Here is a 795-nt window from a genome sequence, read left to right on the forward strand (position 1 = left end):
GGGGGATACCCGGAGTGGGGGTGCAGGAAGGTGCAGCCTCCGGTTTTTCTTTTGTGCTCTCGAGGTTTAATAGAAAATGGCGTTGGGGAGAAAGGGAGAGAAGGGGAGAGAAAGGGGAGGGGGGGGATAAAAGCGAGAGAGGAAGAAAAAAAGAAACCTACTTGAGTGAGTTCTGTGCCCATCAGGATGAGGAAGCAGAGGGTGAGGAGCTTGCTTGCCGGTCGCATGTCTCGCACCCAGTCCCGGGCACCTCGCATACAGATCACCCGCCGGGAGAGCCTCCCCAGCCCCTCGGGCTCAGGGTTGGAAGGAGAAAGAAAGAGGAAAAAGAAACCCAACCACAACTAGAATAATAAATATATATATATATATAAAAAAAAAGACCACAAAGAAACGCAACGCAAAAGAAAACAACAAATGGGGATGATGCTCCGGGCTGCGCTCAGCACCCCCGGGAAGCGATGCAAGAAATGTGCTCAGCAGAGCCTTCACTTTGCATATTTATTGGGATCCCGGGTTCTCTCCCCTGCTCTCGGTGCTGGCAAGATTTATTTATATATATCTCTATAATTATTATTTTTTTTTAATGGCTCCCCCGCTAGGAAGACATTGGCGAGGAGAAATTCAACGGAGCACGGAATTATTGTCTCTGCTATTGCCAAAAGTTTGCCTTGCAAAGGAGGGGGTGGGGGGGAGAGGACAGGGATTTAACAACAAGGAAAAAAAAAAAAAGGCAAAGGGAAGGAATTGGTAGGGCTGGGGAACCCCGGGGGGGGGGGGGGGAAAGGATGGGGG

At 50.2% G+C, this 795-nt stretch overlaps 1 protein-coding gene across 2 annotated transcripts in view; it reads right to left on the reverse strand.

Moving 5' to 3' along the window:
• Nucleotides 1-283, reverse strand: part of OLFM1 (olfactomedin 1) — a 32,799-nt gene extending 32,516 nt beyond the window's left edge. Inside the window, exon 1 of one of the 2 annotated variants that reach the window (XM_009998851.1) lies at nt 162-266. In XM_009998851.1, coding sequence (XP_009997153.1) covers nt 162-257 — 96 coding nt within the window. In that variant the 5' untranslated portion in view covers nt 258-266. Of the gene's footprint in view, nt 1-161 lie in introns of both variants that reach the window. The other variant, XM_009998854.1, reaches the window with a different exon arrangement.
• Between the last annotated feature and the right edge of the window lie 512 nt (nt 284-795).

The sequence above is a fragment of the Chaetura pelagica genome, unplaced genomic scaffold (genome assembly GCF_000747805.2).
Source record: "Chaetura pelagica isolate M959 unplaced genomic scaffold, ChaPel_1.0 scaffold405, whole genome shotgun sequence".
Lineage (NCBI taxonomy): Eukaryota > Metazoa > Chordata > Aves > Apodiformes > Apodidae > Chaetura > Chaetura pelagica.